A 25,265-nucleotide genomic window follows, 5' to 3' on the forward strand; every position below is an offset into this window, starting at 1 on the left:
CCAGGCGCATCCGGGGCGCTGAGAGACACTTCCGGCGGCGGCGTCGCACCGCCGGGCGTCGTGCGCCTGCGCGGAGATCGGGGTGTTGGAGTAGCAGCAGACAGCAGACGGCACTTGTGGTTGGGGCTGGTTGCTTTGTTTCTGGGCCTTTTTGCCCTACGCCTGGGGGGCCAGCTCGGTGTCCCTCAGCGCCTTGCCTTCACCTCAGCTGTCTGCTTTTCGAGCGGCTCGAAGAGCAGGCTAAACCTCAGTAGGTCGCGGTGGAACTTGCCTGGGGTGTTAAAATCAACTCAAGCAAAGGCGCCTGAGGTCACGGTGATTGGGTATTTTGTAAGCCCCAGAGATCCAGCATTGTGGAAAGTCATTTACTGTGTTTGGCCGGCTGGCGCCGTGGGACACAAGGAAGCGCCAACGTACATTTTTGAAGTCTGTAAACCTTCCCTTATTCCTTTGAGGATTGGAGAACCCTCTGGAGCAGTTTTTAGGAGACTGCGTTTATTCTGTTTGTTTTAGAACTTTTTAACAGCTTATTTCAGGTGTTACTGCAGCCCAATGGTACATGTCAAGGAGTATATATATGAGCTTTGGGCCATTGCAGCATGTAATTGCCATTTGGGCATAGCCTTCCGTTTTTGAGTAATTAAAGTTGGTGTTTGATCCCTGGCCTGAGAACGACTATTGTGTATTCTCTTCTTTTTCTACCTTAATTCTTCAATCTCCCTTGTCCTTTTTGAATGCTTGGAGAGTTACAAAGCACAGCAATTTGGGCACGGGGTAGAAAATCCCACGAAATTACTTAGTCTAACCCATTGTCTAATTTATATCTGATTTTCCCTTTTACCATATTCTGCGGCCACTGCTGTTGAGTTGTATAATCTAGAATGTACTTTATGCAGCAGCAGCAGTAGCAGCAGCAGCTAATTTCCCCACCTAGTCTTTCCCAATTTCAGGCAAATAATGTTCAGATCCTTTGAAGGGAGTCTGTTGCCTCACCCAGCACATTCAAGAATTGACAATGGTCACAGTGCCTTTCCTATCAAATCTAAATCCCAGCTAAAATTAGATTTTCCTTGGATACCGAAATACCTACTATCGTGCCCCCATTCTAAGCAAGTCCATATGCTTTCTGCCTCCAAGGCCATCTTACATATCCCCTGATGTTCCTGTCCTCTCTGCCAATTGTGCCTAGCCGAATGTACAAATCAGGTCTCCCTGAGAAATTCTTTCCAAACGTAACCCCCATCCCATTCAGACAATATATTTGCTTTCAAATGTGTGTATCTGTTTTTTCAGCATCAAGCTGAATTCTGAAGATATGTTGGCACCTGTGCACAAGCTCCCTATACTGGACTCATGAAACAAACCAGAACTATCTAAGTCAGGGGATTCCAATCAACTGGTCAAGTTTAAGAGATGGTAAGTTGAAACTGGTTGTTGGTGGTCACACTTGAAAAATCATCTCTTTAAATACTTTCCCCTAGTGCTTGCACGTGCCTTCTCATTTATTCCTTCTATAGCACCTTTTCTCTATGATATATTAATAGATATTACAGATTCTGTGTTGAAATAAGTTTGGAAAATAATACTGCTCTAAGTCATCTCCTTTCAAAAATGTTGAGAAACAACCATGTATGTTTCATATACTGTATACTGCCTTGATGTATTTATTTTTCATTTCTTCCTTTTAAAGTTTCTGTTTTAGATTTTTGACTGATTTTGGGCTTACATCTGTAGGTGATATTTATTTTTCAGGTGCTTATGTCAATATACCTTCATTATTTTATCCAAATTTAGGTAATTTTGTTCTATTCCCTCTCCCAAAATATTCTCAATTAAAGCTTATTTAACCTGAATTTACGTTTTTAACCTTAAAAGTTATGAGATTATAGGAAGAGTTACCACATTGTGTCCTTTGATAAGAAACTGTTATATATTCAAAATAATTGTTAATTCAGTTTAATTTAAGGAAATATGTTAATAGACAAAATTGATATGGGTCGCCAGAAAAAGTCATGACAATAATATGTAAAGATATTAACGTTTTATTATACTGAAGACAATACAAACCAAAAAAAAAAAAAAATTCAGTAATACACAATTTAAAGGACTGTTTCTCTAAAAACTATAAGCTTTCAAGCTGAAAAATAAAATACATATATCAAATGTATAAGTGAAGAATGGTTACGCTTATCACTAAAATTTAAAAAGACAACATTACTTTTGTTACTTGTTAGAGTGATATTTATAAAAATATAATTTTATTGATTGGATCCTAAGGTAAAACAGTAAAGATAAAGTAGGATAGTTTTTCCTTGGTATAAAGTTATAACACTCTTAATTCAAAACTAAAATCTTTAGTTACATGTTTCTTATAATGTTTCATGTAATGTTCACTTGATCTATTTTTAGAGATGTGTATTACAATCCCCTGATCACAGCTTCAGTAATACTCTAGCAAAAAAAGAGCAAAAAATAAAGTGTTAAACAGTGCTAAATTATATTCACCTCAATTTAGTTATATGAACTTTTTTATGTGTAAATACTCTATACAATTTACACTCTGAGTAGTAAGTCTGGTTTATACTATAAATACTATCAAGAGAAAATAGGTCAAAAGTTCCCATTGTAAGTATGGTTATCTTACTAATATAAACATTTAAAAATTAAATGGCTCAATTGGTAAATAAAGAAATATTAAACTTTTCGTTCTATTTCCTACTAATCGTTTCACAGTCATAGCTTAGAGACACTAAAGTTTGCTCTTAAGGATGTGAATGTTTATTTCCTTTAAAAAATGACACCGATTCTCTAGAAGATCCTCATACTGTTTATCCAGTAATATTCAGGCAATTGCAAGGGCAGATATTAGCAGGAACATGGAAGTATGCAAAAGTATCAAACACACCAAGCTCTCCGTATTTCCAGGTGAAAATTTTGAGTAATTTAATGATGTATTTGTCCAGATTCATTTTCTTGCAGCTTCCCTAAAATGTCATCAAGTGACTAGTTGTTAAGGCCAATGCCTTTTTTTTTTTTTTAATGTTTTTTACTTATTTTTGAGAGAGAGACAGAGCATGAGCAGAGGAGGGACACAGAGAGAGGGAGACACAGGATCCGAAGCAGGCTCTGGGCTCTGAGCTGTCAGCACAGAGCCCAACACGGGGCTTGAACCCACAAACCATGAGATCGTGACCTGAGCTGAAGTCTGACGTTCAACCAACTGAGCCAAGGTACCCTCATTTTTAAACATCAGAAAACAGAAACACAGTTTCATACACTTAAATACAAGATAAATGAGAATAATTACATTCTATTGTAAATAAAGAAGAAAAAGAGTGAAATTATTTTCTCAGCAAAATCTAATTTAACCTAAAACTCCTAAGTTCTGTTCTTTAGAGTCCTGTTACAAAGCAGTGGTCTTCAGAGATGATACAGAGCCCTTGTCTTCAAACTTTTTGCTCCGATACCCTAAAATAATTTTGACAAATAAATGCTGCCTTGTGCATATTTAAATTAGATGAAAATTTTCATCATAAATTTTAGTTACAAAATATGTAATTTCTGCCATATTAAAAATACTGATTTTTTAAAATAAAATCTAAATTAGTTTTCCAAATGTCCTATGTAATATTAATACCATACTGAATCAATACCTACTATCATTCTTCCAAAATAAAATATTTAAAATAAAGGAATTTGTATTTCCTTGACTTTACATTTACTTTCTACTTTCTCCACAGAATTTTATTCTACTTTGAATCTTGGAAATCTTTTCTTGATCTCTATTAACACTTCTTTGAAATAAACTTAACACAAACAACAAGCACATAAACATTGATATTGAAATTACCTTTAAATTAATTTTCTTTGACCATAAGGCCTCCAGTATTTTTAATCATCTGGATTGAGTTATCATTACAACTAATATAAGCATGTAATTGATCAAACAACAAATAAATTACAAATTTTGGCATAAAATTACTAAAAATGAAAGATGAAAGGCAAACTTTAATTGGAAAAGTATCTCTTAATGGAATAAATTGGGGGAGTGGTATTTATGAGGCCTTGATTTAAAAACTGTTGAACCATCCATCCCTTTGTTTGGCTCTCTGGAGATTTTACTTTTCCAAGAAGTTCACCTTAGAAGATTGAGGCTGGGTAAGAGATATGCCTTCCTGGTGTAAAGTCAGGAGAACAGCGATGTGAAGTGAGAAATGGGAACAGAGAATGCCAACTGAGTCCCTGTAGCATTTTAGGCAGGTCAACTTAAGGATTTGCAAATGAATTGGTACAACTTTCTGTGCACCACCCCCATGTCCCTATCACCATTTGAATACCATTCCTCTAAGATCCCTAGGGACAGTGTTGTTAACTTGAGCTGTCTAAGAAAAAGTACTTTTCCTGAATTACTCCTTTGGTTAAAGAACTGATTTTTAGGGGTACCTGGGTGGCTCAGTCGGTTGAGCGTCCGACTTCGGCTCAGGTCATGATCTCAAGGTTTGTGAGTTCAAGCCCCGTGTTGGGCTCTGTGCTGACAGCTCAGAGCCTGGGGCCTGCTTTGGATTCTGTGTCTCCCTCTCTCTCTGCTCCTCCCCCACTCATGCTCTGTCTCTCTCTCTCTCTCTGTCTCTGTCAAAAATAAATAAATATTTTTAAAAAATTAAAAATAAAATAACTGATTTTTACAGTTTCTTAGATGGTACATTTTGAAATCTTACACATTTCTTACATGTTACATTTTGAAATCTGCTTTTGACCACTTGGCTAGCCAGTATATGTGCTGTCTGAGCTATTGCCTCACTAGTCAGCTAACTCATTCTGTACATGCACAGATTCTGAACTGAGCCATATTAAGGGATCCTAGCATAATAGCTCCATCTGTTAATAAGAACTCAATTAGCATATACTACTGGAAAAGCACTAGAGAAACAAATAGGCAGCTTTTAACATGTAAATACTAACTGGGGAAAACAGTCTATTAAAATATTTTAAAAGAACTCTAAAAAAATAAACACTGTATTACTATTGCTCATCTTAAAATGTAATGAATAGGGCCCTTATCCCATGGAATGTCCTAAAATGTTTGGCTCAGTTGTACTACCGAGGGTGGCTTAAAGCAGAAGCAGAAAACCTTCCAGAAAGGATATGTTTGGCGTTCAGTCTCTGCAGATAGGAGTTGACCTTATCCTGGAATGCCAGAGTGGCTTCACATCCACAAGCATCTTCTGTGGAGATGAGTCTTCGTGCTTCTTGAATGGCTGATGATGACAGTATACAAAATGTTACAGCTAATTAGAAATCATAGCAAGTCAAGAAATCTATAATTCAATACTTCCATTTTTAAGACTTACCTAAATGCATTTTCCAGGAGGTAAAAGGGTATAAGCACACAGAAAGAGGAGAAAATACTTTGGAATGCTAATGTCACAGAAGAAATTGAATTAGATGTTGGGAAGTGCTTACAGTTGCCAAAGCTGGGTGTTGGTTATATGAGAGTTCACTATATTCTCTATACTTTTGTGATCATTGGAAACTTTCTGTGATATGAAGGAAAATTTTAAAAAGTTGATGTAGGCGCAAGCCAAACATACAGAGCTAAGATAATTAATCTTATTATGATACTGTGTCCTTATTAAGACATGAAAATGAGGAAAACAGTTCTCTCTTTGGCCAAAATATTCAAGGATTAAATGAATAAAATGAAATAAAGGGATTAAATTCAAGGATAATTCCTGATGTCCTATACAGACTCTTATTCTATTGGATGGTCTGAATTGAGAGTTCTAGTTCTTACCCATAAATACTTTGGAACTAAAAAATTCAGGTTGGTATCAACATTTAAGCAAAGAACCTGGGAGAATGATAATGCTAACTTCTAGTTCTTTCTGAAATACAGTGAGGCAGCTATTCCTACTCAGTATCACAGCCCCCAAAGTTGCCTAACAGAAGTAAGAGTAACTTCCCAGGTCTGAAGACTGGTATACAATCTTGCAGTCGGGTGGTACCACCGTCTGAGGACAGGGAGTGGTCCTTTGCTCCCACATTTTCTCCTACATTCTACAAAGATAGGCTATTGAGGGGACCATAAATTCACTTGATTAAATATAATCTACCTACCTGTCCAAATCCTGCTGACTTTTAGGGATAGCCAGTCCAAACCAGTCAGTCAGTAAGCCAGAAAGTAGCTACTGAAATTAAGTACATGCCCATCATTCCTGTACAGAGCATATAGTTGGCACTTAGAATACTTTTCCAGTGTTATCTCGCCTGATAGACTATAAGCTCTATGAGAGCAAGGGCTTAGCGGGGTATTCTAATTAAAACACTCCACAGAAAATTTAAAACTAGGATATAGCACAATTGAAAGTTGAGAGATAGATCCATTCACAATATCATCAAAAAGAATAAAATCTTTAGGAAAAAATTAAAAGAAGTACAAGACTTATACACTGCAAACTACAAAAACATTGATTTGTCTCCCATTCCTTCCTCAGGACCTGACAGGGTACTAGATATATGAGTAGCTCCACAAACACTTGCTGAGAAAATAAGTGAATGGCTAGACAAGTGAGGTCGTTACCTAACCCGTCATAAATTATACTGGAATCCCCATTTTCCAGGAGAAGAAAAAATGCCCAAGACTGATGTTTCTGAGGATTAAACACCTAGATAGGGTGACAGTACCCTGACATATTCAAATTCTAGAAGCAAGCTGCTCCCTATTACCCTCGCCCTCCTCAAGAAGCTGATCCATCCGTACTTCAAATGAAGAAGTAATTACCAAGTAACTGTCAGGGGCCGTGGAGGAGGCTAGGAATACAGACATCTACTACCTTCAGGGATTGGAATTCACAGTCTACAGGAGCATAAACATACAAGTCCCAAACTCTGACTTTGCTCCCAAAATCTGCTTCAGCCTCAGTCTTCCTCACCTCAACCGAGATACCTCATCCTCCTCCCAGCTGCTCAAGGCTGAAATAGGAAAATCATCCTTATTCCTCTCCTGCCCTATTCCCGGTTCCTGTTCATTCTGCCTCTGAAAAGTATCTGAAATCATCTTGCTTCTGTCACCACTGCCACCCTCCTCGCCCAAACTGGGACCACTGCAACAGCCTCCGACTGGTCCCGTCTTCTGCTTTTCATCCCCTGCAATCCACACAGCAGGTAGGGTGACTTGTGAAAATATAAACAGAATGCCTCTGCTGCTTAAAACTCTCCAGTGACTTCCCATTTCCCATAGAATAAAATATAAACTCCTTGCCCTCACCCCAGTAGATCAGCAGGACTTGGCCCCTGCCTCACTCTCCCAGCTATCTAATACCACGCTTCTTCTGGCTGGTCATGCTTCCCTCACACTGGCTTTTCTCCCCTCCTCTCCCACCAAAGCCACCACCGCACAAGCACAGACTGTGGCATTGCTCTCCCTCCATCTGCCAGCCCCCCAATCCCAACCTAACTATGGCTGATGCTCGGGTCTCAGATGTCACTTCCTCATCCAGGCATTCCCCCAACCCACACTGTCTGAGGACCCTGTTCTTTACCCCTGGCTCTTATTTCATTTATAAATTGTCACTTCCTTGCCTTTTCCCCTTAGACTATTATCGAAGACCATACTTACTTTGTTCACAATTATATACCTAGTGCCTAGCACATAGTAGGCACTCTATTTGCCGAATGGATGAAGGAATGGTTGAAGGAACACACAAGTAACCACAACACAAGGCATCCTGCGTTGAAAGAGGGCAGAGCTCAACAGAAGTAGAAGGGGAACCCTGGTAGAGGGGATAAAATTAAAACTAGGCCTGGAAATTAAAGAAACAAACAAACACTCTTTTGCAGTATTCGATTCACACAAGGTAATTTAGAGAACACTTATGCAGGTAATGAAGCATATTGAAAATAAACACTAATAAAGTTACTGCACTAATGAAAATATTATGAATACTGCTGTAGACACATCCTTTAGTAAAAATATAAACACAGTCTAGAAGATATTTCCAACACACACACACACAAAAATTTATATCCAGAGATGTGAAAAGTTCCTTTGAGTCAGTAAGAAAAATACAAATAACCAGATAGAAAAATAAGGGCATAAATAGCATTTCCCAATAAGAAACTGAAATGACCAAAAAATACAGGAAGAGGTGCTTAACCTCTCTAGCAACCAGGAAATGAAAGAAATAAAGACCACGGGGAGATACTTTTTTGCATCGATGAGACTGGCAAAAAATTAATGCAACAAAACCAAATGTTGGCAAGGATGCAGTTCTTGGATTTTGACGAGCAAAAGTGGCAAGGGAAGGGGATCCCAGCAGAGGGTGGAAACGGGCAGGGCATGTTTCCGGAACATCCACGTGGTGGAGCACAGGACGTGGAAAGGAACGAATCTGGGGATAAAGGGAGTGACCGGGTGAAGAAGAGAGGTCACCAGGGGCAGGGAGAGAGGGGACAGGTACAGAGCTTCAGTTTGCAATGATCAAATGCTATGGATGGAGTGTGGGATGGTTGCACAATAGGAATGCACTCCACTTAACTATACTTTTAAAACATCTTAAAAATGTTTAAAATGTGAAGTTGTACGTTATGTGTCTTACCACCACCACAACAGAAACTCTAACTTAGGACAGGACTTTGATTAGAAAGAGAAACAAAGACAGAGGAAGGACCCACGAGGGATGAATGGCCGTGGGCAGAATGGTTTCATTCTGAAGACAACTCAGAGCCACTGGAGGATTCGGACTGGGAGGAACAATCAGGACTGTGCTTCAGACTTGGAGAGGAAGGCTTCCTCCTGGAAGATTGTCCTTCCAAATGACATAGGCTTGAAGTCCAGTCTTTACCTGAGCACGTCTTCCTGTCTTCATTCAAGGTGTAGCCGGCATAACACTCGCAGTGATAGGCCGCTGCCCCGTCGTCCACACAGATGTGCTGGCAGCCGTGAGAGCCCAGAGCACACTTGCTGAGAACTGGCCGGGAGCGCGGCAGGAAAGAAAATATTCCCAAGTTACAGCAGGAAACCAAATGCAGATTTCTGGGTGAGAAAAGCTTCGGTATGGAGGCAACAGATGCTGAGGATGAACCCTTCAGTTGTCAGCAACAAATCTCCCACTTTTCAGGAGAAAGCCTGTTTTCCTGTTCTACATCTCACATGCCTCTAGCCTCGCCTTTTCCTGGCTCCCCCCTTTTCCCTTTCATTTCTTGCAGATATCTAGGGGGTGCCTTCTCTTTCTTTCCTGCCTTGCTCCTGGCCAGTTCTGACTTTGATTATATGGATCAGACCTTACCTTTGGCTTTTCGTGATGACCACGAATGCCTCCAACATCTCCAGCCACACATGGATCATCATCACCATCACCAAAAATAATGTATTAGAGACCCACTTGTGCATGGAGCTAAATTTGATGCTGTGTTGACCAACGGCCTGGCCTTAAGGGTGTACAAAGTGGGAAAAGGGTGCCTGGGTGGCTCAGTCAGTTAAGCGTCCAGTGCTGGGTTTCGGCTCAGGTCATGATCTCATAGTTTGTGTGTTCGAGCCCCGCGACAGGCTCTGCGTGGACAGTATGGAATCTGCCTGCGATTTCTCTCTCCCTCTCTCTCTCTCTCTCTCTGCCTCTCCCTGGCTTGCACTCTCTCTTTCAAAAAATAAACATTAAAAAAAAAAAGTGTACAAAGTGGGAGAGAAAACACGAGCCTGAGCACATATGCACACATACACAAAGAGATAGCAATAACGGTGATGATGGTGAGGAGATGTGTATGTTTGGATAGTGAGGTGTTTATTATCTGTCACAGTAAATATATTACAAGGAGGTAGATGATTTGCCCAGATTTGAGTGGAGAGCAGACAAAAGTGCTGTGCTTGTCTGGTCCCATGTCCACACTGGCCCAGGACAAATGAAAACAGCAGGTCTCCCTTAATAAACCCAGAAAGTCTTTCATGGAAACACAGGTTCTTCGTCCAACATCACAGGAGACCAACCTAACTGGTTTGTCCCCCTCTAACTCTTAAGTGTTCCTCCACACTCAGGAAACTTCCATGGCTCACTATTGCCTATAAAAGAGCTTTGGGGCACCTGGGTGGCTCAGTTGGTTAAGCGTCCGACTTCAGCTCAGATCATGATCTCACCGTTCATGAGTTCAAGCCCTGCATCCGGCTCTGTGCTGACAGCTCAGAGCCTGGAGCCTGCTTCGGATTCTGTGTCTTCCTCCCTTTCTCTCTGCTCCTCCCCCACTCACACTCTGTCTCTGTCTCTCTCTCTCAAAAATAAATGAACATTAAAAACAATTTTTTTAATAAAAGAGCTTTGAGTGAAATGCAAGTCTCTACATAATTTATTCATAGATCATCTTTCCAGCTTTAACATTGATATTCCCCTTCATTACTTCAGATTTTTCTAGCAAAACGCCAAATAGCAGAATGTTTCGTTTTTCCCCTCATCCCAGGCTACCAGCGGCTCTACCGACGACAACGGGCCATGCCTCCACCCCCAACCCCCCCAATCCGGGGCTCCACATTTAATCTACAAGCCTTGCTACCGGCCAGCAGGGGAAAGCAGGCCATTGGAGGGGATGTGACCCAGGTTACGTACCCCAGCTTTAGAACAGTATCCATCATTACTTTAAAATATATAAACACTAACTTTCCACAACCTGGCCTTGCTCTTCTAGCTACCTTTGCAACCATGAAACAGTATGGCTTGGTGTTTGAGAGCATGTGTAACCACCAGAGTAAGGGCCTGGGTTCAAATCCTCACTCTGCTACTCACTAGCTGAGTGACCAGGGCCAAGTTATTCAACCTGTCTGTGCCTTGTTTCCTCATAAAGTTGCTCACAGCAAATGCCTAGAACCATGCACAGCATACAGCAGGCACTGAAGAATGTTGGATATTGTGACCTGGGAGTATTGCCTGGGGTAGTCTGCCCTAACTGAACACTTTCTTTGATTTTTTTCAAAATAAAATGTTCTACTTTATTCCATAATATCTGTTAATTTAAGTGTACATTTGTTTTAGTTTCCTTTTTCGAGGTCTTCAGTGTTCCTGGTGGCTTAAGGTACCAAGTGGGATATTTGTAACCAGTTTGAGAAGTACAGCCATGAGGCTTCTCCACCCCAATGGACTTAGTCCTATCACTGAGCAAACCAACACAAGCCACTCCCCTTGGCCATCTGGCTCTCCAGTCCTCTGTCTAAACCTTCACCATCCTCACGGCTCACCTACTGCCCTACCCACTCCATACCCTTCTCCAGGCAGCCCACCTCCCCAGCATCCACAGCCCTCGGTTACTGTCTACCCCTCTTCCTGGCTAGTCTCTGCTTTCTCAAGGTGTTGGTTCTCTTTGCACCCAGTCTAGAAGTTGCTCAGAGACACAAAATGCATTTCTTTACATCCCCACAGCATTTTGCACAGTCCTGGAAAAAAAAATAGGTACTCAGTATTCTTTAATTGATTTGTTTTGTTTTCTTTTTCTTTTCTTTTTTTTTTTTAAGTAGGCTGGATGCCCAGTGTGGAGACCAACATGGGGCTTGAACTCAGGACGCTGATCTCAAGACCTGAGCTGAGATCAAGAATCAGACGCTTAACTGACTGAGCCACCCAGGCACCCCTATTTTTCTTATTTTTTTTAAGTTTATTTATTTATTTTGAGAGAGAGAAAGAGAGAGAACCAGAGAGGGGCAGAGAGAGGGGGACAGAAGATCCGAATCAGGCTCCAGGCTGACAGCAAAGAGCCCGATGCGGAGCTCGAACTCACGAGCAGGGAGATTATGACCTGAGCTGAAGTCGAATGCTTAACCAACTCAGCCACCCAGGCACCCCTCTTTTTTTTTTTTTTTTTTAAGGGAATTGGTGATTTGCCATTTCCCTTATTCTCTCTTCAAAAGGTCACATAATATCTCTCCTCAAGGGATAGGAACATATACATAAAAATCTTATTTAAAAGTTTGAATATGCCAAAATTAAACACCGCCTTGAGAGGCACAAATTTCTCTTAGAAAGTGTTTTTACATTATAAATGCCACCCTGTTCTGCCAGTGAGTTTAAATCAAATTAATGAGGATTGGCCAAGTCATAAGGCTCAGATTCACTGAAGATTGATCATCTAGAAACTGTCAGGGAACAACTTACTTCAAACTTACTGGAAGATCTGTGTGGGTCTAATTTAGTCATTGACAAAGTCTCCTTTACTAAAAGGATCCAGCTTTAAGATTAACGCTACAGAAAAGTTCCTGGCCAAGTTTTAATTGGAAAAAGATCAGTTCAGCCTATCACACCAAATAGTTACTGTCCAACTGACTTCCTTTAAAGTTCCCATTTGCTTTACAAGTCCCCAGTATACAGAGCTATAAAATTTTCCTGGATCAAGACCCTACATTCAATTAGCTCTTCTCATCTCCCCCGCTCCCTACCCATGTCTGAAGTGAGCTGTATTTGCAAAATGAAGCGAGCTCACTGCTGTCCGAGCTATGTGTGTCTTTGTCTATAAGTACCGTGGACGGTCTAAAGTCCGACTCTTTAAACTGTCTTTAAGAACCGCTCACTACGTGAATTGGAACTTGGTTTCCTGCCACACAAAGAGCCAACAACGAAAGAATTTGTTCAGTGGACCTTACCGGAACACGTTTTATTATCTGCGTTCAGAGTGTAGCCTTCGTAGCATTCACAGTGATGAGACCCACCTCTGTCATTCACACAAACGTGCTGACAGCCATGTGTACCAAAAGCACATTGATCTTGAGCTGCCAAACAGAAGTCCAGGAGAAGAGAAATGAAACGTAGAAACTTTTTGTATTACCCGTACATAACCATCTTCTCACTTGCAGCTAGAAATATATAAGAGGCAAACTTTCCTATTACAAACTTTCCACAGCCATCCGTACTATTGGCTCATACTGGACGTTGGCTGAGTTAAGCGAAATCCTGCACACACAGTGCTTATTCTTCATCTTTCCCCAACTGATCTTCAAAATCACCAAGAAGGAGTTTTTATAATCTAAGTATCTCCTAAATACTTTCTAAAGCATTCCTTCAGGACTTAGTGTATTTACGCTGAGTCAGAGGGATACCAGCAAACATGTGGCTAATTACACTAGATTTAGAAAGACATCAAATTTGAATCTGAGGAAACTGTAATTCAGCCCTCTCCTGTTATAAGTGAGGAAGCTGAGGGGCGCCTGGGTGGCTCAGTCAGTTAAGCGTCTGACTTCAGCTCAGGTCATGATCTCACGATTCGTGGGTTTGAGCCCCATGTCAGGCTCTGTGCTGACAGCTCAGAGCCTGGAGCCTGCTTCGGATTCTGTGTCTCCCTCTCTCTCTGCCCCTCCCCCGCTTACACTCTGTCTCTCTCTCAACAATAAATAAACAGTAAAAAAAAAATAAATAAATAAGTGAGGAAGCTGAATCCAAAGGAAACCAACTGACTCAGAGCAGCATCAGAACTCAAGACCCAAACTCAGCGCACTTTTCTGTATGCAGACAGGATACTTTTCAACTACTTTTTATCTTTAAACTTTTCACTTTGAAATCATCGCAAGGCATATGAAAAGGTTCCAAAAATAGTACAAAAATTCCTGTACTCACCCATCTCCCCAAATGTTAGCATCCCACACAACCATGGTACAATTATCAAAACTGGGAAATTAACGCTGACACAGTACTATTAACTAATCTACAGACCCTCATTCAAATTTTGCCATTTGTTCCGCCACTAATGTCCTTTTCCTGGTCCAGGATCCGATCTAGGACCCACATTGCATTTCATTGTCACATGTCCCTAGCTCAGTCTTTATCTTTCATGACCTTGACACTTCCGAGAAACGGTGGAAAATCACTTTGTAGAATGTCTCCAAGTTTAGGTTTGTTTGAAGTTTCCTCATGATTCTGGATGTTTAGCAAGAATACAACAGAAGTACTATGGTGCCCTCAGGACATCATGTCAGGAGATGCATGATGTCACCGCAGGGCATTACTGGAGGTGTTCACTCTGACCACTTGGTTCAAGTAATGCCTGCCAGGTTTCTCCGCTATGAAGTAACTGTTTTTCCCATGGTAGGTAATAAATACCTTGTGGAGCGTTCTTTGATTTTAACCTACTAAACTGTCTTCAGCATCTGGAAAGCACTGAAAGGGCTTGGTACAGAGATGGAAATGAACAACACACTCATGCGTGTGGCCCATGATACATACATCCTGCCATTTCTGACTTGTCTAATAAGACTGGTCTGACTTACTAGACAAGTCAGAAATGGGAAAACCCCAAGAGAGAAAAACCAACCAAGTGTCTTGTCAGCATGACCTATGCCTCCAACACCAGCTAGGGAGGCATATAGATAGGGAGGTAGCAAAAGTAAACCCTCCTCTCCCACTTACCTGAACATGTTTTCTTGTCTTCATTCAAGGTGTAACCTTCATAGCACTCACAGTGATAAGAGCCAGTTCTATCATTCACACAGATGTGTTCACATCCATGAGTGTTAAGAGCACACTTATTGGTAGCTATCAAAAGATGATCGGGACAAATGTAAACACACAGAAAACGTGGTAAATTAATTGAGCCACTACACACACACACACACACACACACACACACACACACTGCTACTGAAACAAGGCAGCTCAGCACAACAGGAAGACTACAGGACAGGAGGTTGGGAACTAAAGTCCTGTGTTAGCTCTTTCACTAACAGACCCTATGACATGGGTAAGTCTTCTTCCTCTGTTGTGTCTCCATTTCATCGTCTATAAAATGAGTATGTTGAATTAAATAATCTCTAAGTTTCCTTCCTCTCAAAAACTTTTTTCTAGGATTAAAAAAAAAATACACCTAATTCCCATCTTTATTGATTATATGTGAGTATTCATATACTAGATGAGTGAGAAGCTCCCTAAAGTTTCTTCTGTGTCTAAATTCAATAAGCAGCTTTGGTCACAGGGACAAAGGGGAAGCTTGTATTTAATTAAGTAAAATCCAGGAAAAGTTCCAAATCCTCAAAAGGACCAAAAGTGTTGGCCCCCTTCCTTCCTAACCCATTTCCCTACTAACCCTTTTCTCTAAAACTAATAATAAGTACTATAAATAAGCTGATTTAGATATTACCTCACTTTTCTCCTCTCACTTTTCTGCAACAATTTTGGAGGAAAAACGTGGATAAGCAAGAGTAAGCCAACCAAAAGGCAGTCAGGAGAAAAGCATACGGCCAGTCCAAACCCTAGAGAGTAGGTCCCCAGGTAAGTAGCAGTCAGACACCATCCCTGAGCAAGCCTCACCTGAGCATGTCTTCATATCGGCGTTCAGGGAATATCCTTGGCTACACTCACAGTGGTATCTGCCTTCCCCATCACTGATGCACACGTGCTGGCACTGGTGTGTGCCAAGTGCACACGGGTCCAGGGCTGTGCACAGGAAGTTTACAATAGTCAGTATCGACACATAAGACACATTCCAGATAACTCTCTTCCATGTCAGAGAGACATCACTCTCTGGGTTCCTCTCCAATTATAGTTCACTATAAACACTGGGTATTTGTTTTTGGCCTCTGGCTTATTAGAAATACCACTCTTCAACTAATAATGTTATGAATTTAAAATTACAGATTTTATTGTCAACTCTCTCAAAGAGAAAGGAAATTTTGAATTGGGAACCAAAGCCAAGCACTTACATGGGTCAGGTCTTCAATTTATCCACCTGTTCAGGAAAAAAGACTTTTTACTTCCCAACTGCAAGACATGGGGAAAACTACAATGTACTTCTTGAAGGTCTACGAGCTAGCTGGCCTATTGCAGCCAGAGATCTGGTTTCCAAGGGCTCTATCATTTGTGTCAAAACAGAAGTCACAGGCAGGCATCCCTCTGGGCCTGGAACTCTCTCACTCTTGGGCGGCAATACATATTTGAACATGCAAATGGTGGAGGGCAATGCCTGAATGTGCAGCATGGCGCTTGAGCCCAAATGTTTATGTATGAAACTTCAGGGCCTCTAATATCTGCAAGGAGAATAAACTCACATGCTTGATGCAAGCAGGTGAAAAGAAAAGGAAGACCAGAATAAATGAGATTATGTTAGCTAAACTGCATACCCATCGTTTCGCTCCTGGAGTTGTTAATATCTCATTGGATTTTTTTTTTTCCCCTAGTGACACGCCTTGAAGAAGAATCAGTGAATTTAGTCATTTCTGAGAAACCAAGGAGGACTGTTGGAGGAGGCTGGCATCCCTGGGCAGGTAACCCAGCCTCAACTGCTTTGGCAACAGGTCAAGGCTAATATTTGCCCAAGAAGGGCCTTTTCATGGGATGATCTTTCCAACCCGTTGACTACAACAAGCTGGCCCTCAGTCTTTTTTCCATAGAGAGGGGATTTTTTCCCCCAGAACAAGCAGGCCTTTTGTACCAGAAGGAAAAGATTGCCACTCACCACTTGCTACTTTATGGCCTTCAAGCCCAAACCCAGGTGCTAGCTGTGAGACCCAACTCTGCCACAGACCAGCATCTTTATGGAAAAGCTCTCACCCACAAGCATAAGGGGTTTTCCTGGGAGAAAGAAAGCCATGTTCTTTTGAGAAACCAATGAATACTAAGTAGATGCCACCAAAGCCAAGGATAGCTTGTGAAGGCCCAGTGTCTTGGGACAGGAAAGACAAGGGGCCACCAGCCAGGTCTGGTTGAGATGAGGCCAAACTTAGCTCCAGACCAAGACTTCATCTCCCATTTCCTGACAAACTGGTGATTGCTGAGTTCCACATTAATTCTGATATAAAGACTCCTTAAAATTTGCAATTGTAATTATTGATTCACTTGTTTGTCTCATCACCACCCCCAAACTATTTTTATTGCTTGAGAGTAGGGAAGGAATATCTTTATCTTCATATCATCAGTGATTAATTAATATACATCAAATAAAGAGATGGGGAATAGATTACATAGCAAACGGTATCTACATTTTAAAATTCACCTGAACCAGGGGCACCTGGGTGGCTCAGTTGGTTAAACATTCAACTCTTGATTTCGGCTCAGGTCATGATCTCATGGTTTGTGAGATCGAGTCCCATGTGGGGCTCTGTTCTGACAGCACGGAGTCTGCTTGGGATTCTCTCTCTCCCTCTCTCTCCACCACCCCCTCTGTTCATGTGCACGCACGCACACACATACATGCATGCACTCGTTCTCTCAAAATAAATTAAAAAACTAAAAATAAAAAATAAAAATAATAAAATTCACCTGAACTAAAAATTTGCCCATACCTGTTTGGATAACTCCATGGAGGGCTTTGAAAGACTATACCTCTAAATGATTTTAAAAACTAAAGCATGAATATAGATAGAGAAAGATAGACAGACAGGCAGATGGATAGATAGTAGAAAAAAGAAACTTAAAAAAGTATGAGTCTCACACATCCATAACTCTGATCAGTGACTAAAAATAAAGCCCAGCCTTAAGTAAATTCATATTCATGGATTTGACTGCTAAAAGTTCCAATTAAATTAGCATGCTCAGGGGTGCCTGGGTGGCTCAGTCTGTTGAGCATCCAACTTTGGCTCAGGTCATGATCTCCCGGTTCGTGAGTTTGAGCCCTGGGTCAGGCAGGCTCTGTGCTGACAGCTCGGAGCCTGGAGCCTGCTTCAGATTCTGTGTCTTCGTCTCTCTCTGCCCCTCCCCTGCTCATGCTCTGTCTCTGTCTCTCTCTCAAAAATAAATAAATAAACATTTAAAAAAATTTTTTTTAATTAACATACTCATATTCAAACTCCATCCTAAAGGGAAAAAGACAGAAGGACAGTAACAATGATTTTTTTTAATCTGCTTCTTGCTACCTCACAAGTGAGCTGAAATCCCAACCTCCCTAATTCCTAATCCCATCCCTCCATGAAGAATAGTCAGAGGAAGAACAAAATCTGAAAACTAGTGTATCTAGGGAATAAGCAGAACCCTGACTGCCAGTTACACTGGAAAACAGGCCAGCTGATCCTTCCATGGACAGACAGACAGCTGCTGCTCCTTGTTTTCTGCAGGAAAACAGGTAGAATTCTGTGACATTCAGAGATGGTAAAGCTAAAGAAAATATCTGGGGAAAATGGAGTTGTGGGCAGAGGGGAGAAAAGAGGTGTCTTGAGTTTTTTATTTTTATTTTTCTCTGACCCAGTCAGGGAACAGCAGGATCATTTATCCTGGATATTTCTAGACCTTCACTTTTCTAATGCAAACATGAAGATTTTATGAGCAAACCAAGTTACATATAAAGCAACTCTATATTCCTCAACCAACAAAGTGTGTTTATGTTGGTAAAAAAAAAAAAAAAAAAAAAAACAAGAAAAGCACTGCTTATATTTTGGTTTTCCAGTTTCCACCCCCCCCCCCCCAAAAAAAAAGAATAAATCTTTTATTTATTTTTCTTTGGATACACAGTGTCTGAATACAACATCTTTTCTATTTGGGAGCAAAGACTTACCACAAAAGGTCTCCTGGAATCTAGAGGAAAGTTTCTCGATGACCCCATAGGTCTCCACATAGAAAACATGCTCATCTAGGGGCTCACTGGCGATCATCTTGAGGGACTCCATGTCTGCCCGGTCCACGCCCACGGCATAGAGCTCAATACCAGATGCCCGGGCCCGAGCGGCCACCTCATTCACCTGGTCCTGAGGTCTTCCGTCTGTCACAATGATGGCCACCTTAGGGATGTTGGATGTGGGCCCCCGGGCTCCTGCCTCCACCGTGAAGGCCTCATCCATCGCTGTCTGGATAGCCAGACCCGACATGGTGCCTGTAGACAAGGGTGTGATCCTGGCCACAGCCCGCTTCAGCGACTGCTTATCTGAGTGGGTCTGGAGATGGAACTCAATCTTCACGGTGCTAGCATAGTTCACCACCGCCACCCGTGTGTCCGCTGCCCCAATGTCCAGAGTGTCGATTATCTGGGAGACAAAGGTTTTCACCTTGGTGAACTCCAGGGGCCGCACACTGCGAGAGCTATCAATGATGAACACCAAGTCCAAGGGCTTGCTCTTGCAAACACCTGCAAAGGAGGGTGTGGGAAAACAGGCATGACTAACCAATAATCTGATCCCAATCAGCAATGGAGTCATCCTCACACCCAGAGAGCCCTGGTGTTGGAGACCCCACTGTCTGTTATCTTCCCCCAAGACCATCCTCCCTTTAGATGTTGAAAACTCCAAGGCCGTCCAAATTCCTTACTAAGAATTCACATCGGGGGGTGAAGTTTCTCCAAATATCTCACCTACAGGCTGGCTGAACCCCAAAATTTCACCTAGAACCTCATCCCTCTGCTTCAAGTTTTGTTCCCAAGATTCCTCTTGACTCCCAGGAATGAATGGATTCCAGATCTTTCTCAGGCACCTTGGCCATGAGCCAATGGGACAGTGTCCCCAAATGGTGTGAAAGGTGAGCTCAGGACAGCCTACCTGCACACTGTCCAGGCCTCACAGACACCTCAGGCAATGTTGCAGTTCAAGGCAAGCACACTACTGCTTTTCTGGAGATTTCCTTCTCCTACTCCAGTGCTAAGGAAAAACTGACCCAAGGGAAGCCCTAAATGCCCCCTCCTTCTCATCATTCATCAGGTTTAGCGAACTCTGGGGCCCCACAAGCCTGAGAGTGGGAAGAAGAATGACAACAACTTAATCTGACCCGTGTGGGATGCCTGGGTGGCTCAGTCGGGTAAGTGTCCAACTCTTGGTTTCAGCTCGGGTCATGATCTCACGGTTCATGGGTTCAAGCCCTGCATTGGGCTCTGTGCTGATGGTACGGAGCCTACTTGGGATTCTGTCTCCCTCCCTCTCTGCCCTTCCCCTGCTCGCTCGGTCTCTCTCTCTCTCTCTCTCTCTCTCTCTCTCTCAAAAATAAATAAACATAAAAAAATTTTTTTTTAAATCTGACCCACGTCCGCTGTGCTTCCAACTCTGTGCGTGTGTCTGGTTTTCAGAAGCAGAGACGTCCACTGGTGCCCACCCTCTGCCCCCACCAACCTCTCATGGTCACCCCCTTTTCACTTTTTTCATCCACCAGATACTTTCTTGAGGGCCTCCCACATATTAAGCCCTGGGGCTACAGAAGCAAAGGAGCTTGTATCTTTCCTACTTAAAAGTACCAAGCAAGTTGCAGTAACACCGCAAAGCTTTGTTTCCGTCTCTGCCTTCTTCTCCTTCTCCCCCAATCTCATTCTACACTCCTCCCTCTCCCAGCCACCAAAATCAAGTCATAAAGTCAGGACTGGCTGAGAGAAAAGCCAGGTATTAAACATCTTTTTCAATTCATTCCTCCTCCTCCTCCTCTACACACACACACACACACACACACACACACACACACACACACCACTCATCATACACACCAAGTCCTAAATGGAAATGTAACTGATGCTTGAGCATGAAGCATCAACCAGGGTTCTTGCCTTTCTTAGCAGGGGGCTGGAAGGTGATGCTACTGTAAGAAGGCAATTTAGGGGCGCCTGGGTGGCTCGGTCGGTTAAGTGTCCGACTTCGGCTCAGGTCATGATCTCGCGGTCTGTGAGTTCGAGCCCCACGTCGGGCTCTGTGCTGACAGCTCAGAGCCTGGAGCCTGTTTCGGATTCTCTGTCTCCCTCTCTCTCTGCCCCTCCCCTGTTCACGCTCTGTCTCTCTCTGTCTCAAAAATAAATAAACGTTAAAAAAAAAAATGTAAAAAAAAAAGAAGGCAATTTACACAGTGATCCAGGGGAAAAGATGGATTCAAAACAAACTCCTAGGCAAGACGGGTTGTGACAGAAAAAGCCCAATCTGGAACAGGATTGATGCCTTTATATAGTTTTCTTTAAAAACTGAAAATTATCGGGGCTCTTGGGTGGCTCAGTCGGTTGGGGGGCCGACTTCGGCTCAGGTCATGGTCTCGCGATCTGTGAGTTCGAGCCCCGCGTCAGGCTCTGTGCTGACAGCTCAGAGCCTGGAGCCTGTTTCGGATTCTGTGTCTCCCTCTCTCTGACCCTCCCCCATTCATGCTCTGTCTCTCTCTCTATCTCAAAAATAAATAAACGTTAAAAAAATTTTTTTAAATAAATAAATAAAAACTGAAAATTATCCTCTTGGTTTTACCCAGCTTCCTGGAGGTATTCAATTAAAAAAATAAACCATACCTTATTTCAATAACATCTTAGAGATCACAGTTATTGTACCAACACAGTAACTCTGTGAACAACCTTCAGAGGTGCAGAAGTTGTTTTTATACCCATTTTACAGGTGAGACGACTGAGGTTCAGGGAGGTGTAGGAGTCAGAAAACAGCAGATCATGGACTAGATTCCAAGTTTCCTGACTCCCAGCCTAAAGGGGCTTTTCACTGCATGGCTTTCTCTTTCTGAGGCAGTATTTTCCACCACAAAAAAATCAACATTATCTCATGTACCTAGTAAACATCCTGCTTGTTGTCTCTGAGTCACCACCCTGAAATATGCTGTATGTCATATATTTAGTTAAGTCAAAAGGAATTAATTCTTTTAAAAAAAAAAAAAAAAACCCCAGAATTTCATTTCATCCCTTGATTACCATGCATCAGGAACAAGGAAGAAGAATCATACTGAAAATCCTCCATGGACATAGATATAGGTATTTCTGTATAACTGGAGTAAAAGGATAAATACATGGTGAGCCCATATTTGACAATGATTTCACTAACACCCAAATGGTGTCCTTACTAACGCCAAGGTTGTGTTCTTTTAGTAAATATGCATGATTCCTTCCTTCTCACATGGAATCCTGTGTCAGAGGGATATGGTGGACAGAATCATGCTCCCTCCCCCCAAAGATGTCTATGCCCTAATCCCCGGAACCTATAAGTATGTTACTTTATCTGGGAGAAAGACTTTGCAGATGTGATTAAGTTAATGACCTTAAGAAGGGAGTTCATCCTGAACTATTGGGATGGGTCTGATGTAATTACAGAGGCCCCTAAAAGTGGAAGAGAGGCAGGAGAGGAGACTCAGCCTGCCTTTGGTGGCTTTGAAAATAGGGAAAAGGCCATGAGCCAAAGAGTGAAGGCAGCCTCTACATGCTGAACCGGGCAAGGAAACAGTCTCCCCTAGACCTTCCCCAAAGGGAAACAGCCCTGCTGACACAATTTTAGCCCTTTGAGACTAGTGTGAGACTTCTGATCTACAGAACACTTACTTAATACATATGTGCTGTTTTTAAGTCACTAAGTTTGTGCTAATTCATAACAGTATCAATAGAAAACTAATACAGGGAGACTCAACGTCGATGGCAAGACATTCTGTGAACATCTGGTTACTTCCTGATTGGACGCCCTCTGCAATATCACTGGTTTTGAATCTCATTCCCCTTTACTAGATAGATGGCAGCGCTTTGATTCTCAGAAACCAAGAAAGTGAGAATCCGAATTTCCTAAAAGATTTCCATACTTCCAATTTTGCTGATTTCTGATAGTCCTGCTAGAAATAAAAGCCTATAGCAAAGCGTAGCAATTTCTGGGTGCAGAAAGAAGGCAATTTGAAAAAGGGTGACATGTAATGTTTATTAAAGGCTTTGCATTCAAGATCAGTTTGGATTTCAAGTAATGCAGGACCAGTGCTGCTTTGGAGGAACATGAACACCCCATGCAGAATCCCTCCTCCCTCTCCCAGTCCCATCCCCAAGGGAGGTGGGTCAGGACCAAGAGGTAAGGTTACCTTTTAGAAGAAAGGCTTCCCTACACTCCCAACCCCACCCTTCCTCCCATCCTGGAGCAACCAGTAGGTTACCACTGAAATTAACCTTTGTGAACCCTGGTACTCCCTGGTTCCAATGCTGTCACCATTTCAAATCCAGCCCACTGGGGCTGATGCAGGAATGAGTCCTTTGGCTCCTTCTCAACATTATCCAGAAAGGTGCAGAAGGGGAGAGATGAAACAAATCAACCTGAGGCATAAAGCGTCACTGGGTGAATGAGACTGGAGACCCAGAAAATGGTTTGATGCAGCCCATCTTCAGCAAGACTGAAACTGGACATTTTGGTAATGAAGATAAAGTTGTATGTAAACCATTTTAAGAGCTTGGTAGGCTGTAGCAGTGGAAAGACCCTTGTGTAGGATTTTAGAGCCCTCAGGAGTTTTATTCTGGGCTCTGACACTGATTTGCTCAGCCATTTGATAAACCTCTGTTTATGTGCTTTTAGAGGTTGTGTCAGATGCTCTTCCAGCTCTGCTGTACTAGGAACCTCTGCCAGAGGAACCAACTACTGACCAATCAGGGAAACGGAATTGTTCGCCAAAGACCCAGCGTCCTGGTGTTTGAGGATCTAAGTGAGTAAAGGTTGGGATTGGGACCCAGTCAGTTGGAGCATGACACCTGGTCTTGGCAGAAGACATGGAGACCAGGATGGTTACAAGACAGGTCTGGGGCCATCCAGGGGGCCTCTCAGGTTTCCTTCTTAGACTCACACCCCCACCCCACCCCCACCCCCGATATCCCCCCCTCCCCTGCCTCCACCCCGTGTGAAGTCCAGTTTGAATTCTGGTCCAGATCCTAGACTGGACCAAGACAGCCTGAAGGCTGTGGCCAGGGGAGGAAGGGTCACACACACAGAAGTGGGGCTATCGATGAAGTGATTTCCAGAGAACTAAAGGCAGAATCTCAGGAAGAAAAGGTTTGTTCAGAGGTAGGGGCTGGCACCAGAACGCTGAGAGGCGTTCCCGCACTGCCCCATCCTCCAGGCCCAAATTGCAGACGGAAGGGCCTGGACTTTGAGCTTCAGGTGACCCAAATTCTAGTCCCCACTAGGAGTGACTTTGGGCATCGCCCTTCCCCTTTCTGGACCGGTTTCCCCACAGGCTTCATCGGGAAACGGGATTCTTTGTCTCGCATCGCAGTCTGGCTCAGGCTGGGATGGACGGAACACTTGGCGGCTGCACGGGGCTTCTCCAGGTCGATGCTCCGCTTCCCTTACCACTCATCCTTCCCGCCTGGGCCTCCCTCCTTCCCTCCCTCCCTTCTGCCGGCTGTCCCTCCCTGGTGGCCGCTCGCGTCCCTCCCGAGCCGGGGTCCCACTGCCGCCCCCGTACCTGCGCCGCGGGCCCCGCCGGGCTGGCGGGTCCCGGAATAGGGCGCGCCGGTGGGGGCAGCGGGGGCAGGGCGGCGCCCGGGGCTGCCCGCTGGGCCGTGCATCCCCAGCCTCCGCGAGCCCGGGCGGGCCAGGGGGCCGGGGGCGGCGGGGGTCGGCGGCGGCAGCAGCAGCAGCGGCCAGAGCAGCAGGAGCAGTCCCGGGAGGTGGCGCAGCATGGCGGGCTCTGTACTCCTGCAGGGGTCTGTCGTCGAGGGCTCGCTCGTTCCTGCAGCTGCGGGCCTGAGCCCCGCGCCAAGGAGGCCAATTTAAAGGTCCCGCCGCCCCGCGCCCCGCCCACCCCGTGGCCCCGCCCACTCCGCCTGCCGGGCCGCCACCGGGCGCCGCGCCCGGGAGGAGCGGCCGGGCGCCGCGGGAGCCTGTGCGCGCATTCCGGCGGCAGAAACGGAATGTCTGGGCGAGCCGGCGGCGGCGCGGTGCCTGGAGCCCGGCCCGCGGAGGCCCCCGCCGGGCCTCGTCTGGGTGGGCTCGTCCGGGCGCCTCCTGCCCGCGCCCCGCCTCTCCTGAAACCTGGGTCCTGGCCTGCGAACCCCCTCCCGGCCGCAGCCCCGCCGCCCTGCGCCCTCCTCCCGCCCCTGCAAGGCCTGACCCTCGGCCCCAGCCCAGGAGGCCCAGGGCTCTGCCTTCCCGCTCCGGCCAGGGGTGCCTGCGGCGAGGTTTCATCTCGCTCCTCACACTGCATTCCTTTCCCCAGCCAAGTAACCCAAGTTTTTGCTATGGACTCTCGGTAAAAAGAAAAAAAAAAGCCTCAGATTCTAGCAGCATGAATAGAAATGCTTTCATCCCAGCTTCAAACATCCATAAACATTTGAACTTATATTACCAGGAATAGAAAGTCAAACATACATTCCCCAGGGAGCCCCCTGCCCGCTTGGAAGGACCGCCTGTACCCACAGAAGCTTCGAAGGCGCTCCTATATCGCATTTCCTCTCCGGAAGGGAGATGGTGGCGGTGCAGGGCTGGAGGCCACCCAGGGGACCCTCCAGGAACTCAGTCTCCTGGAAGAAAAAAGGCATAAATGGCCTACCTGTCTAAAGGAACATGGTGAATTTAGGAAAAAGAGACTGAATATCCCTGAAGGAACCAGACAGGCTTCTAAAAACAGGTGAGATTTGAGCTGGATCCTAAAATGAAACAATGAACATGAATTCCAGCAGATCCTATCTGG

General features: G+C 43.8%; 1 protein-coding gene and 1 long non-coding RNA gene across 3 annotated transcripts; one reads left to right on the forward strand and one right to left on the reverse strand.

Moving 5' to 3' along the window:
* The first annotated feature begins 48 nt into the window (after positions 1-48).
* Positions 49-8,702, forward strand: LOC132689504 (uncharacterized). Of its 2 annotated transcripts, XR_009615034.3 has the most exons (4): positions 49-250; positions 1,294-1,416; positions 6,495-7,164; positions 7,595-8,702. It is a non-coding gene; the product is annotated as an uncharacterized LOC132689504 (long non-coding RNA). The 2 variants fall into 2 exon arrangements; XR_009615033.3 differs by having other exon boundaries at positions 6,495-8,702.
* Positions 2,864-24,331, reverse strand: MATN3 (matrilin 3). The gene is made up of 8 exons (XM_060649273.3): positions 24,039-24,331; positions 18,442-19,008; positions 15,267-15,392; positions 14,370-14,495; positions 12,614-12,739; positions 8,844-8,969; positions 5,148-5,258; positions 2,864-2,999 (listed from the first exon to the last, which is right to left on the reverse strand). Exons 1-8 carry the CDS (start codon positions 24,253-24,255, stop codon positions 2,944-2,946), a joined length of 1,455 nt encoding a protein of 484 aa, XP_060505256.3. The 5' UTR covers positions 24,256-24,331; the 3' UTR covers positions 2,864-2,943.
* Between the last annotated feature and the right edge of the window lie 934 nt (positions 24,332-25,265).

The sequence above is a fragment of the Panthera onca genome, chromosome A3, assembly GCF_046562875.1.
Source record: "Panthera onca isolate mPanOnc1 chromosome A3, mPanOnc1 haplotype 2, whole genome shotgun sequence".
Taxonomy (NCBI): Eukaryota; Metazoa; Chordata; class Mammalia; order Carnivora; family Felidae; genus Panthera; species Panthera onca.